This window comes from Pristis pectinata, chromosome 19 (assembly GCF_009764475.1).
Source record: "Pristis pectinata isolate sPriPec2 chromosome 19, sPriPec2.1.pri, whole genome shotgun sequence".
NCBI classification, from domain to species: domain Eukaryota; kingdom Metazoa; phylum Chordata; class Chondrichthyes; order Rhinopristiformes; family Pristidae; genus Pristis; species Pristis pectinata.
In genome coordinates, this window is record NC_067423.1 from 19,103,045 (window position 1) to 19,117,956 (window position 14,912).

The window sequence follows — 14,912 nt, forward strand, 5'->3', positions numbered from 1 at the left end:
GCCACCAGAAATGCTTTCTCCCTACTTTAATTGTTCTTGATTTTGAACATCTCTAATTTTCTCCTTTTCCTATTCCAAGGAATATAGACCATGCTTGGATATCCAGACTTGAGAACAGCTTTTTGCCCACTGCTGTCAGACTTCTGAACCAATCTCCCCTCACACACCCTTGATTGTGGTTTGATGTATCCCAGAGGACATGATTGCTCCATTGATCACGTGCCATTTGAATCAATCACCTCTTTCGCACTTCCTTCCCAGTGGTGTTGTTACATTCTCATACTCTTAATTCTACCGCTCTTGGTTATTCCGTTATTGTCACTTTAGCATTTCTTTTTCCACTACTTTCGACTGCACTCTGATCTTTGCACCATTCTGCTGTTTTGCACTCATCATCGTATTTATTGTTGTATTTATTATTGCCATGTATTCTGTTAACTCTGTGAGCTTCATGCAAGCAAGGAATTTCATTGCATCCTGGTGTATATGACAATAAATCAATCTAAATCTGAATCACTTTACCCACATAACTCGAATCCCACAACCCTGATTTCGTTCCAGTAAATTTACTCACAGCCTAGTTAAACCATTGAAATTTTTCTATGGTGTGGCAACCAAAATAAGGCAAATTACAAATTGAGAGCTAATAACTAATTTATAAAGATTTAATATTATGTTCTTTTGGCATTGCCTGCCTCTCTCTCTGCGTGGTCTTCGTCAATTTTTTTTCCCTGAAATGCAGCGGTGAATTTGTTCTTCCTACTGGAGGTGTCATTGGCAGGACCATGGGGTTGAGGAATTCAAGGCCTTTTACTTGAATTTAATTCTTATCTGGAGTTTGATTTCTCCAGGGTAAATTACTTCGCAGTACTGCTCTTCTAAATGTGTTCTAATAAGTTCAACTTTAGCCACTCTCCTTCACCCATGCAACACCACCAACCTTTATATTAAGGTTGCCATTCAGGCAACTCTGCCATTCAGGGTTACAAATCTGAAAGAATTATTGACACTTTGTATAATGTTGAGCAGATCATTAAACAAGGTCATTATGACCTTGTAAAGTTTATTTGACCCCTTTGAATGTGGTATGGTTTAATTAATTGTGTACCTGGAAGCTAGTTAACCCAGTATGTGCACACTTATACTTTGTCACTGGTGCTGCACCCTATGTACCTGGAATGTCCTGCATTCATAGGATTAATCCTTTATAGCTGTTTGCTTAATTCCAGATATCGCTTCACTTTCTGTCATTTTCGTAGCAGTCATCAAAAGCCTTTTGTAAGTTTTTCCCTGGAGGTATGAATTTGCCAAGGCTCATTGTTGGGCTTGAGCTGATGTGTGATTTGTTTAATTTGGGCCCAAATAAGGCTGGTAATTTTTAGTGAAGTTCGTATAAATCTTTCAGATTGCAAATGGTCTATTTAGTGTTTCTTTTGTTTTATAGAAGGTGATTAATCTGGAACAGACTGTCCAGGTAGATGATAGAAGCATATACAAAATACAAATGTTGCTGCATGAGGTTTACTGTTTGAGCAGTTGGCAAGTCAGAATGTGAACCTCTGTAAAGGAGTGATGAAGTACAATTGTTCTCAGAATTGTGTGTTCTCATGTTCCATGTATGTGATCTACCTCTTGTCTTATCACAGAGTTAGACAGCATGGAAACAGATCCATTGGCTTAACTTGTACTAGTCCCATTTGCCACTATTTGGCCCATATCCTTGTAAACCTTTCCCATCCATGTACCTGTCCAAACGTCTTTTAAATGTTGTAATTGTACCCGCCTCTACCACTTCCTGTGGCAGCTCGTTCCACATACCCACCGCTTGTGTCAAGGCTGCAGCTTACTGTCTTTTGTGATTGTTTTCAGAAATACTAACCCAGGAAGAAAGATGAAAACTTGATTGCAAAATGTTGAAGATAAACAGTAATTGTGAATTGCTTTGTTCAACATTAAAGATAAATGGGTTTAGGGAAGGCCAGGATATACTTTCTGTATCTTCTCGTATACATGGCTTTAAATGTCAGCTTTGATTATGGTAGTCAGGGTTTCTTTTGCCTGGTGAGTTTATATGGGACTAAAGTGAGTAGGTGGATCTTTGGCTGACTGCATGTGTTATGTTCATTGGTTGTGCAAGTGAATTGATGCCCTGCGTGTCTAATTAGTATGTGATGTGTACTGTGTAATTTTCTGTGAACAGTAAGTGTAGAGCTAAGTGAGCTGACTGCTGAAGAGGGCTCTTCATTCTTTTTGTAATTGGACCCATATGTATGGAAAGGTCAAATGTCAATGAAAATAGACATCACCATGTCAGAAGTATTAGACAAGTTCCCATTGATTTGGCTTTATTAAGCATTGAAGGTAATGAAAGAACTAACACAAGGGATAAGTTTTCATAACTTTGTTCTCGCCATCCTACCTGTGAGAGTTGCAGCTGTCCATAATGCCATTAGTAGAAGTGACAACCACACAGATCTTGTGGAGACAAAGTCCTGTCTTTACACCCAAGACATTCTTTATGGTGTTGTGTGGCACTATGCATGCTAATTGGGATGCACTCAGAACAGCTCTGGACTGGTGCAGTATGTACTGCTTAATTTTAATCTAGTTTACTGTGTTGTGATCTTAATCTTTAATATGGATTTTGTTCCTTTACAGGGAGTGGTGATGGTCAGGGACGGATTATCCAGCGCTTTCCTGAAAAAGAATGGGAAGACAATCCCTTTCCAGAGGGCATTCAATTGGTTAGTCCCAGCTAAATAAAGATACTGTTTGGCTTTACTTTTGAAAGCAGGTATTTTATCCTTTTAGTTTTACCAAGCTTTTGTCTCTCTCTCTGCTCTTGCCACACACGCAGACAGATGGGCATGTACACAGGCACATGCAGACAGAAACTCTTTGCTGCATGCAAGTAATTATCTGTATCAGAGGTTCCTAAAATTACCTTGTTATATCCTCCCTTCCACATTTACTAGCTGCTTGCCTACCACTACTAACATCCTTGCTAGCTGAACAATGGTACTAGTTTGGACCTTCAGACCAGAAGGTGCAGGATTAGACAAGTGGCCAGATAGCACACTAGCCATTTTCAGTGGGGGCTGAGGTGACATGGTGCAATGCAGAGTTCGATTCTGTATCCCACGTATGACCAAAGCAGAGCTTTATAAAGGTTCAGTATAACCTCTTTGCCTTTGTACTCTTTGCCTCTGGCTGTAAAACCCAAGCTTCTGTATACTTTGCTGACTGCTCTCTGGACATGGGCTACCACCTACACAATCTACACACATGCATCTAGGTCCCTCTGATCCCATGCAGACTGTAGAACTACCTTTTAATACACATTGTGTCTTCATCTTTTTACTTTATGATTTTGTATTTTCATATTTCTTTGCAACATGGGGGCCATTTGGCCCTTGAGTCTATGCTACTCTCTGACTAATCCCCTTTCCTCAAGTATTTGACAGTGATCTCTTTCGCACCTGCCCATTAACACTCCTTGCTCCACTCCCTCCATAATTCTACCATTCACCCACAGTGGCCAATTCGACAAACTTGATCTGTGTGTACCATTGTAGGAAGTGTATCAGGGACAGAAAATGTCACCGAAATACCTGAAAGATTGGAATGAGAAGGCAAACAGTTGTGGCTTTTTCCACTGTGACAGAGAGAGTTAAGGTGAAGGCATTTTTAAGATGGGAAAAGTTCTGCCAAAGTAAATGTGAAAGGTTTGTATCCTTGCCTCAGCCCTTGTTGGTCCAGCCAATATTGGAGTTTACTGGAGTGTGAGTACTTCATCATTGGGTGATGGATGTTGATATAATCTCATTTTGCAAGATGTATATGTAACTTCCTCTTGTTCTTTGATCACCTCTTCCTGCAGTTTTGTCAGCCTGGTGGATGGCAGCTGGTACTTGAAAGGAAATCTCCAAACTTCTTTGTGGCAGTCTTAACAGATATCAACTCAGAGAGGCATTATTGTGCATGTTTCACCTTTTGGGAAGCAGTTGAGAGTTCACAGGTAACTGTATTACTACGGCAACCTCCATTTAAATAACACTTTTAATGTGGCAGTAATGTCCCATGATGTTTCATGTGAGTAACAGTGATTCACTTGAAATGTTAAAGCAGATATTCAGAAGCCTTGGTCAGAGTGGTAGGTTTCAAGGAGAGTTTGAGAAGAAAACGCCAAGAGGTGTGGGGAGGGAATTCTAGAGCTGAAGGCAATCCTGCTGATGATGGAGTTAATAAATGTTCGAAAAGCAGAGATATCTCAGAAGATAAGGGTGGAGGAGATTGCAAAGAGGGGCAAAATGGCTTCCACCCAAAACGTCGTCATTTCCTTTCCTCCCACAGATGCTGCATGACCTGCTGAGTTCCTCCAACAGATTGTTGGACAGCATCTACAGACTCTTATGTCCTCACTAGATTAGATTCTAGCCTGTAACTATGACCTGGATAACTGTAGTCAAATAAAACAGCTGCTTTAAACCCCCTTGATGAGATCACTGTTTGTAACTCCTTGTGTATTGGTCTCCTTACCTGCAAATATCAGCTGGATCCTTGATTTGCTAGATGATTTGCATGTGTTACACTGTAAACCTCACTAAGGTCTGCTTGATGGTTTTTCTCTACAGCCCCAGCAGAACCATGCAAATGTCACCGAAGAGGACTCAAAATTTATCCAGACTCCACAGTTATTTGCCCCAAAAAGTCTGGTTCTGGTTTCACAGTTGGACCATACTGAGGTGTTCAGGGTAAGAGCTGCATGGATGGCAAGGAACCATGCATTTTTATTGACTTTGTGGAAACTGTGAAGCATATCAATTATTTCACGTCTTTGTTTTGTAATACAAAAAAATAGTGTTATGGAATAAATGTGATGGTCATTTAGCAATGCAAAGTCCCATATACAGCAAAGTGGCCTATTATTATTGTTCCCACAATGATCACATGACCAACCTAGACCCTTAATGTAAAAACAATTTCAAGGCACTTCAGAGAAGAGTAATCTGACAAAACTCAAAAGCATGCCAAAATGAAATGCTTTGAATAAAAACAGAAAATGCTGGAAATATTTAGCAGATCACACAGCATGTATGGAGCGAAAAATAGAGTTAACATTTTAAGGTAATGAACTTCCATCAAAACTGGGAAAAGTTAGAAATAAGTTCTGAGTCATAGGGGTGGGTCTGTAGAGCTGTGATGGGGACTGTGATAAGACTGGGAGAAGATTGTGGTGGTAGTGATGGCTGAAAAGAATGGTAAAGATGAATAAATAACAAAACATGCATCTGGGATAAACAGGAGGAGATAAAAAAACTGAAGTTACCAGAAGAGAGAGCAGGGGAAAAACTAAGTGCTGGAAATCTGAAATAGAAGACTGGAATGGCTGATCTGAAGTTGTTGAATGCAGGATAGTTTTAAGGATGACTATCACAGAGGATGGTGCCAGAGAGGCAGAGAGTTAGATGGGGGTTGGGTTAAAATTCCAAAGCTTGGTTTCAATTAACTAATAGATTGGCCTTTGGTCATTAGGATGTGAGAATCCTAAGATTTGAATCAAGAGTTTATGGAGGCATCCTAGAAAAGATGAGAAAAAGAGAAAGAAGACCTCATTGTATTTCAATATAATGAGAATTTTACATTTGTGGAATTGCTTGATATACTTCAGTGGGCTTGCTTGAAAGTTGCAAATTGGAGTATGAGCAGCAGAATTTTGGGTTAGCTGAAAACTTAAGCAATCAGTCCAGGGGTATTGGTGGAGTCTGGAAGTGTTACAACCACTGATGAACTGAGCATGACCAAAGAGATCAGAAGTGAAAATAGTCTTTGTGATGAAAGGGATTTCAAGTCAGAAGCTCAGTTTAGGATCAAGTAGAACATTGAGATTGCAAACAGTCTGTTCCATCTCAGATGGTGGTCTAGAAGGAGTACGGAAGTGGTAATACATGTACAGAGTTTACAGGGGTGACCAAATGCATTGCCTTCAGTCTTACCAAAGCTTAATCAGTGATAATTGCAATTCATTTGTGACTTCTTATCAGACAAGCATTGTGATGAATCAGATGCCCTCTAGAGTCAAGTGATGTTATGAGATGGAACCGAATAGCAACAGATTATATATAGTTACAACATAGGAGGCAGCCATTTGTCTCAACTGAGTGTGCACCAGGTCTCTACCAGAGCAACTTTCTAGGTCCATCTACCAGCCCTTACTCTTCAGCCTTGCAAATTTTTTTTTTCAACCATGTCTTATCCAATTCCTCCTTAAAGGCCCCAAGGCCACAATAGAAACTATCTTACCACAACCACATCTGTAGTTTGTATCTTGTGGTTCTGGCATGCTATTGCTCATCTTCCCTACCATCTCCCCCCCCCCCCCCCCCCCCCCCCACAGTCCTCAATTGTCTCCTATTTATAACTCTCTAAATGGATTAACTGTCATTTAATAAGCCTTCACTCTCAGCTGAGACCTACCAGTTGTGTTGTTCATTTTCTCTTGGTCTCCATCCTAGCACACACATCCCTACTGATTTCTCCACCTTTGCACCTTATAGCATGTTTAATTTCTAACTTGTCTAAGTTCCAATGAAAGGTCATCAACCTGAAATATTAACTGTTTTTGCAATGGCTGACCTGAATATTTCCAACTGTTTCTTTTATCTGCAGGTATTTTGCTTTCCTTGGAAGAGGGTTTGGCTTGTTGGGAAAGAGGCAATGGAACAGAAGCCCACAAGTTGTGTATGATGTGGGAAGAGCAGTTTTGGGAGTTGATTGTAAAGAAAAGGAGAGATTTTTGTTCTCTCCAGCATGACTGGAGAAAGGAAGGTTTCTCATGTTCATAGTGTGTTGTGGCTTCGATACTGTTCAATTAAATAGCCAAACAGATTTAGCATTCCAGAGAAACTCAGAACTTTCACCATAGTCAATATACTTGAGCACGCACCAGTCTGACGTAGAGCAGGAGTCCAGACTTTATAGATCAATCTGAGCAGGAATTAATCCAATCTTCAAACTACTGCAATTCACATCATTATTTAGGAGAAAACAGGGCTAGTGCTTGGCTTTCAATGAAGTTGAGAGAGCCCATGCCCCTGCATGGTTCTGTCTCTGGGAGTGGTCTGTGTCTGTAGTTGTTTCAGTTGTGGTTATTCCTGATTTGTGCTATTTGAGTGGCATTAGCTGTGACTTTGCCATGTATAGCTTCCATTGCTCATCTAACATTTTCTGTACAAGCAGGGAAAGAGGGCATTCTGAGTCCAACATCTAACGTATAAGCAATTAAAGAACAGAGTAGCAGCTGTTTTCCCTTTTAATTGCTTTTGGTTGTGCAGCAAGAGCAGTTGGCTGTCTTGCAATACTACCTCGTCTAGTGTCATCTAAGACAAAGCAAGATCAGGCTATATTATTTACAAAAGTTCTGAAATATCCTGAATTCTGTTGAAAATAATTGACCTTTGTTAATTATGTTTGTCTGCAGATACTGTCTGATCTGAGTATTTCAAGCATTTTTATATTTTACATACTTACAGTTGTGTGTGATAGACAATAAAAATGACTTAACCGTAGTTATTTCTCTCATCTTGTCTCCTACAGAATTGCCTGGGATTGATCTACACCATTTACATTGACTGTCTGGATTTTCCATTGGAGACAGTGATTGGGAACCTGCTAACTTGCATCGTTCCCATCACAGGAGGATCCCAGGTCAGTAAGCATAATTTTATTTTTACTCTCAGCTTTAGTTCATGGTCTCCTATACACTGAATTTTTTCTGAACAGTGTTGAAAACTTGATAGCTACTTTGAAATTAGTGAGGCAATATGTTGACAGCTTTTTTTGGTTTTTTAAAAAATAGATGAGTGCAGGTTATAAGAACAAGGGACTTGAATTTGCTGGAAGAGAATTCTGAGCAGTTGTAAATTCTATTTGGATTTCCTTTGCTGAGAAGTCCATTTGGTGTTTGGAACACATGCACAAGGCCTTTAGTATCTGTGTGTTGCTATTCCAAGACCCTATTCCAGAAGCAAAACGAAGGATGGAATGCTCGGTGATTTCATGTTCTCTCTTAGGCATGCACCTAGTCCCCGACCATCAAGGTGTTGGGAATTGCCATTGACTAGAAACACATACTATGGCCACTAGAGCAGGTCAGGAGTTGAGTAATCTGTAGTGGGTGATTAACAAACTATTACCCCAAAGCATTTCTGCCATCTACAAGGGGAAAATCAGGATTGTGATCAAGTACTTTCCACTTGGATGAGTGCAGCTTCAACAGTACTGAAGAGGCTCTACACCTCCTAAGACAAAGCAGTGTGCTTGATTGGTACCCCATCCACCTCTGCCATAATGGCTCCAGTGCAAGTCATTTACAAAATGTGCTGCAGTTACTCACCTAGGCTACTCTGAGAGCACCTCTCAAACCCATGATCTCTACTACCAAGAAAGGCATTGCTTCAGATATATGGAACATGACTGCCTTCCAAGCCACACACCATCCTGACTTGAAAATGTATCACCACTCCTTTGTCAATGCTAGGTCTAGATCTTCCCCAATAACATGGTGGGAGTATCTTCAACAGACAGACTGCTGTGGTTCAAAGATGTGGCTCAGCATATTCTCGAGCAATTGGGGATGGGCAATAAATGCTTATTTTGCTGCCCCTGAAAAATTAAGTAATTCAAAATGGGCAGAGGTGCCAAGTGGCTGAGCCATGTATGACAGAGTATAACACAGATTGTCCAGGGCAGTCTATAAGGAAGGCTGTATGCCATCAAGACCCTCCCCCATTATGTGTTCCAGCAAATAAACTGCATAGTAAAATACCTTTTGAGTTGTGAAGAAACTGTTTTGAACATTTATTTACTGCTTATCATGTTCTTAGTTGTTGAAAGTCAGGTTGGGGAGGTTCCTCGTCAAACAAGTTGAATTAACCTGCAGTATGATGAAGATTGTGTGCATTTACTGTTAATTTGTCCACTTCCTCCTGTTTCAAATTTATTGGCATTTAGAAGTTGGTTTCGAATTGCAGAAGTTGAAATCATTATTAAAGCAGGAGACACATCATTGCCAGTGCATTTGCCCACATCCTTCTCAAACCAATTCCACTTTCAATTGCTAACTGCATTCTTCAATATCTCTTCTATTCCAGTCCCATCCTTTGCTCCCTCTAAGTCTCAATATTCCATTCCAGTTGAATCCCACTCTCCCTGTCACTCCCCTTTCCTTTAAATGACTCACCCAGTGATTCCATTGTTCCTATGGCTTCTTGTAACCTTCATTGTCCCTTGTGTAATCTGTCCGAAAACTCCCTAATGTCTTCAGTATCCCACTCTTCCATCATTCTTCAAACCCTATAACATCCATTCAGTTTTATCTCTGTACTTTCAGGGGAAGGAGGGCGTTTGCACTTTCAAGAGGTTGGGGGATGCAAAAGAGCAACATGAATCAAAAAGGAAGAATTGAGAGTTGATTGGCAATAGAGCCAAAAATGATACAAGGATTTTGTTTTACACAGTGGGCGGTTGGGCTCTGGAGTAGACTGCTAATGGTAATAGTGAAGACATTCAATTCTTGCTGGATAATTATCTGAAAGGAAGGAGGGAATGGGAAGCAGAGCAGCAGAAAATGGGGGAAACAGAATCCCATCATAAAAAGCAATGTTTTTTTTATTCATTCGAGGGATGTGGGTTTTAAAGGCTGAGCCAGTGTTTAATTGCCTATCCCTAATTGCCCTTGAGAAGGTAGTAGTGAGCTGCCTTGAACCACTGCAGTCCTTGAGATGTGGGTATACCCACACCACTGTTAGGTAGGGAATTCCAGGATTCTGACCCAGCAACAGTGAAGGAATGGCAATATATTTCCAAGTCAGGATGTTGTGTGTGACTTGGAGGGCAACTTCCAGGTAGTGGTGTTCCCATGCTTTTGCTGCCCTTGTCCTCCTAGCTGGTAGAGGTCGTGGTTTTGGAAGGTGCTGACTGAGGAGTATTAGCGAGTTGCTGCAGTGCATCCTGCAGGCAGTACAAACTGCTGCAACTTTGCAAAGGTGGTGGTAACTGGTTGAAGATGGGTTACCTATCAAGCAGGCTGCTATGTCCTGTATGCTGTTGAGCTTCTTGAGTGTGGTTAAAGCTGCACTCATCCAGGCAAGTGGAGCATATTTCATCACACTCCTGATTTGAGACTTGTACATGGTGGATAGACTTCAGGGAGTTGAGTCACTCAGTGCAGGATTCCTGGACGCTGACCTGCTCTTTTAGCCACATTGTCTTTAAGGCTGCTTGAGTTCAATTTCAGATCAATGTAACCCCCCAGGATATTGATAGTGGGGGATTCAGCGATGGTAATGTCTGCAAGTGAGAGCTAGATTTTCTCTTGTTGGTAATTGTCATTGCCTGGCAGTTGTGTGGCATAAATGTTACTTGACAACAATCAGCCCAGACCTGAATATTGTCCAGGTCTTGCAGCATTTGGATGTGGACTGCTTTGTAATCTGAGGAGTCACAAATGCTGCTGAACGTTGTGCAATCATAAGGAACATCTCAACTTCTGATATTGCAATTGAAGGAAGGCCATTGATGATGCAGCTGAAGATATTTGGGCCTAGGACACCATCCTGAGGGACTCCTGCAGAGATGTTCTGTGGCTGAGATCATTGACCTCCAACCACATCCACCTTCTTTTGTGCTAGGTAGGATTCCAACCAATGGAGAGTTTTCTCCAATTCCCATTGTCAGGGTTCCATGATGCCATACTTGATCAAATGCTGCCTTAATGTCAAGGGCTGTTACTCTCTCTATAGCTCTGGAGTTTGACTCTCTCGTCCATGTTTGGACAAAGGCTGTAATGAGCCTATGAGCTGAGTGAGTCTGCCAGAACCCAAACTGAGCTTCTGTGAGCAGGTTGTTGCTAAGCAAGTGCTGCTTGATAGCACTGTTGACTATCCCTTCCATCACTTGGCTGAGTATCAGGAGTCAACTGATGAAGCAGTAATTGGCCAGGTTGGATTCGTCCTGCTTCTTGTGGACAGGACATACCTCGGCAATTTTCCACATTGTCAGGTAGATGCCAATGTTGTAGCTGTACTGAAACAGCTTGGCCAAGGGTGCGGCAAGTCCTGGAGCACAAGTCTAAAGAACTATTGCCAGAATGTTGTTGGGGCCTACAGCCTTTGCTGTATCCAATACCTTGAGCCATTTCTTGATGTCCCTGGGAGTGAATCAAATTGGCATCTATCATAGGGCGGTGCTGTTGTAGTCTGGTGGACTGACCTCTACCTTGCTGAGGCCAGATGGCAGCTCTCGGAGACATCTTCTTACCACCCCTCAACCAGGACCCCACTGAGAAGCATCCGGCCACTGTCTCCCACACCATCACCAACCTCATCTCTGGAGATCTCCTATCTACAGCCTCCCAACCTCATAGCTCCCCTACCCTGTACTGTCCGTTTCTACCTCCTACCCAAGATCCACAAACCTAACTGCCCCAGTTGATCCATTGTTTCCTGCCCCACCGAACTTGTGTCTTTGTATCTAGATTCCATTTTGTCCCCCTTGGTTCAATCCCTTCCCACCTACATCAGTGACACTTTGCATGCTCTGCATCACTTCAGCAGCCCTGACTGCCTTATTTTCAGCATGGGCGTCCAGTCCCTGTGCACTTCCATCCCCTATCAGGAAGAGGAAGACCTCAAGGCTCTCCATTTCTTCCTGGACAACAGACCCAACCAGTTTCCCTCCACCACCACCCTCCTCCATCTGGCAGAACTGGTACTCAGCCTTAACAACTTATCTTTCGGCTCCTCCCACTTTCTCCAGACCAAAGGTGTAGCCATGGGCACTCGCATGGGGCCCCAGCAATGCCTGCCTTTTCGTCGGCTACGTGGAACAGTCCATGTTCCAAGCCTATACCAGTAACACTCCCCAACTCTTTCTCCATTACATTGACGACTGTATTGGTGCTGCTTCCTGCACCCATGTGGAGCTCGTCAATTTCATCAACTTCGCCTCCAACTTCCACCCCGCCCTCAGACTTACTTGGACCATCTCCGACATCTGTCTCCCCTTTCTTGATGTCTCTGTCTCCATCTCCAGAGACAATTATCTACTGACATCTTTCACAAACCCACTGACTCCCATAGTTACCTTGACTACACCTCTTCCCACCCTGTCATTTGCAAGGATGCTATTCTCTTCTCTCAGTTTCTCTGCCACATTTGTTCTCATGATGAGGCTTTCCATTCCAGGACGTCCGAGATGTCATTTTTTCCCCCAGGAAATAGAGCTTCCCTTCCACTACTAGAAGTTTGAACTAGAGTTGCAGGGGGGTGGGAACCTGAGTGGCAGGACAGCAAGTGGAGGGGCCGTGGAGAAAGTAGATGTTAAGACTACAAGCAAAGATGGAAACCAAAAGGTTGAGCGTGGTGGGACTAATGCTCTGAATTGCGTCTAATTTCAATGCACGGAGTATTGTAGGTAAAACAGATTAACTTAGAGTGTGGATCCATACTTGGAATTCTGATGTTGTAGCCATTAGTGAGACTTGGTTGCAGGAGGGGCAGGACTGGCAGCTCAATGTTTCGGGGTTCTGTTGTTTTAGACATGATAGAGGGGGAGGTATTAAAGGCAGAAGGGTAGCATTACTCGTCAGGGAAAATGTCACAGCAGTGCTCAGAGAGGAGATACTGGAGTGCTCGACTACCAAGGCAATTTGGGTGGAACGGAGGAATAAAAAAGGGATGACCACATTAATGGGACTGTATTACAGACCTCCCAATAGTCAGTAGGATTTAGAGGAGCAAATTTTTAGAAAGATAGCAGATAGTTACAGGAAATATAAAGTTGTGATAGTAGGTGATTTTAACTTTCCACATATTGACTGGGACTCCCATACTGTAAAAGGATTGGATGGGATCGAGTTTGTCAAATATGTTCAGGAAAGTTTCCTTAATCAATATGTAGAGGTCCCAACTATAGAGAGAACGCGATACTGGATCTCCTCTTAAGGAATGAGACAGGGCAGGTGATAGAAGTGAGTGTAGGAGAACACTTTGAATCTAGTGATCATAATTCCATTAGTTTCAAGATAATTATGGAAAAGAATAGTACTGGTCCGAGGGTTAAGATTCTAAACTGCAGAAAGGCCAATTTTGATGGCATCAGAAGGAATCTGGCAGGCGTGGATTGGGATGGGTTGTTTTCCAGGAAAGAGATGCTTGGTAAATGGGAGGCCTTGAAGAGTGAAATGTTGACAGTACAGAATCTGTATGTTCCTGTTAGGATAAAAGGCAAGGCTAATAGGTTCAGGGAAACTTGGTTATCAAGCGATATTGGTGTCCTGGTAAAGAAAAAGAAGGTGGTGCATAACAGCTGTAGACAGTTAGGATCAAATGAGGTGTTTGAGGAGTATAAGAAATGCAAGGGAACACTTAAGAGAGAAATCAGGAGGGCTAAAAGCGGACATGAGGTTGCTTTGACAGACAAGGTGAAAGAGAATCCAAAGGGATGCTATAGCTATATTAGGAGCAAAAAGATAGCAAGGGACAAAATTGGTCCTCTTGAAGATCAGCGTGGTCATCTATGCGTGGAGCCGAAAGAGATGGAGGTTTTAAATGGATTTTTTGCATCTGTGTTTACTCAGGAGACAGATACAGAGTCTATAGAACTGAGGAAAAAGAGTAGTGAGGTCATGGAAGAGGAGGTGCTAGCTGTCTTGAGGCGAATTAGGATGGATAAATCCCCAGGGCTTGACGAGGTGTCCCCCTGGACCTTGTGGGAGGTTAGTGCAGAAATTGCAGGGGCCTGTCAGAGATAGTTAAAGCATCCTTAGCCATGGGTGAGGTGCCAGAGGACTGGAGGATTGCTAATGTTGTTTAAGAAAAGACCTAAGAATTGGTTGTCTCTCTGATTGGAGACTTGTGACTAGTGGTGTGCCGCAGGGATCGGTGCTGTGTCCATTGTTGTTTATCATCTAGATTAACGATTTAGATGATAATGTGGTAAACTGGATCAGCAAATTTGTGGATGACACTAAGATTGGGGGCATAGTGGACAGTTCGGTAGGCTATCAAAGCTTACAAAGTGGTCTGGACCAGCTGGGAAAATAGGCTAAAAAATGGCAGATGGAACTTAATGCAGACAAGTGTGAGGTGATGCACTTTGGGAGGACAAAGCAGGGTAAGACATGCACAGTGAATGGTAGGGTTCTGAGGTGTGTGGTAGAACAAAGGGAGCTGGGAATACAGATCCATAATTCCTTGAAAGTGGCATCGAGGGTCGTAAAGAGAGATTTTGACACATGGGTGTTCATAAATCAGGGCATTGAGTACAGGAATTGGGATGTAATGTTGAAGTTGTATAAGACATTGGCGAGGCCAAATTTAGAGTATTGTGTGCATTTCTGGTCCCCTACCTACAGGAAAGATATCAATAAGCTTGAAAGAGTGCAGAGAAAATTTACATGGATATTGCTGGGACTTGAGAACCTGAGTTACAGGGATAGGTTGAATAGGTTAGGACTTTATTCCCTGGAGCGCAGGAGAATGAGGGGAAATCTTATAGAAGTATACAAAATTGAGGGCTATAGATAAGGTTAATGCATGTAAGCTTTTTCCCCGTGGGTTGGGTGAGACTAGATCTAGAGGTCATAGGTTTTGGGTGAATGGTGAAATATTTGAGGGGGAACTACTTTACTCAGAGGGTGGTGCGAGTGTGGAACGAGCTGCAGCGGAGGTGGTAGATGCGGGTTCAAATGTAACATTTAAGAGAAGTTTGGATAGGTACATGAATGAGAGAGGTACGGAGGGCTGTGGTCTGGGTGCAGGTAGATGGGACTAGGCAGGGGACTAGGCTGGCATGGACCAGATGGGTTGAAGGGCCTGTTTCTGTGCTGTAGTGCTCTATGACTCTACTAT

General features: G+C 42.4%; 1 protein-coding gene across 1 annotated transcript in view; it reads left to right on the top strand.

Annotated features, from left to right (window-relative positions):
• sbf1 (SET binding factor 1) overlaps positions 1-14,912 on the top strand; it is a 141,394-nt gene that overhangs the window by 53,711 nt on the left and 72,771 nt on the right. The window contains 4 exon segments of the mRNA XM_052033617.1: positions 2,659-2,744; positions 3,881-4,018; positions 4,635-4,754; positions 7,597-7,707. Of these exon segments, the coding sequence (XP_051889577.1) occupies positions 2,659-2,744; positions 3,881-4,018; positions 4,635-4,754; positions 7,597-7,707 (455 nt within the window).